The sequence below is a fragment of the Myotis brandtii genome, unplaced genomic scaffold, assembly GCF_000412655.1.
Source record: "Myotis brandtii unplaced genomic scaffold, ASM41265v1 scaffold601, whole genome shotgun sequence".
NCBI lineage: Eukaryota > Metazoa > Chordata > Mammalia > Chiroptera > Vespertilionidae > Myotis > Myotis brandtii.
The window spans coordinates 294,995-295,284 of NW_005370276.1; the positions used below are offsets into that span (position 1 = coordinate 294,995).

General features: G+C 65.9%; 1 protein-coding gene across 1 annotated transcript in view; it reads right to left on the reverse strand.

Moving 5' to 3' along the window:
* The window catches only part of CCDC114 (coiled-coil domain containing 114), a 29,090-nt gene that overhangs the window by 15,021 nt on the left and 13,779 nt on the right, over positions 1-290 (reverse strand). Inside the window, exon 5 of the mRNA XM_014550419.1 lies at positions 62-184. Within this exon, the coding sequence (XP_014405905.1) occupies positions 62-184 (123 nt within the window). The remainder of the gene's footprint in view (positions 1-61; positions 185-290) is intronic.

The following is a 290-nucleotide window of genomic DNA, read 5'->3' on the forward strand; positions in this document are numbered from 1 at the left end:
GGTCATTCTTCCCCCAACCCCACAGGTCAGGCCTGGAAAGAGCCAGCAGGCTGGCCCTCACCCTGTCCAGCTGGTTTTCCACGATCTTGATCCTTTTCCGGGTCTTGGCCTTCTGGTCCAGGACGACCCCTGGGGCCCTGGGATCCTTCCCGCAGGCAGAGAGCCGGGCCTCCCACTCCTGGATCTGGAGGAAGGAGGGTGGTGCCTGGGTGTGGGCTGGATGTGGGGGAGACCGCGAGACCAAGGAAGGAGGTGCGCGGGAGGCTGAGTGGCAGCGTGCGGCTGGCACC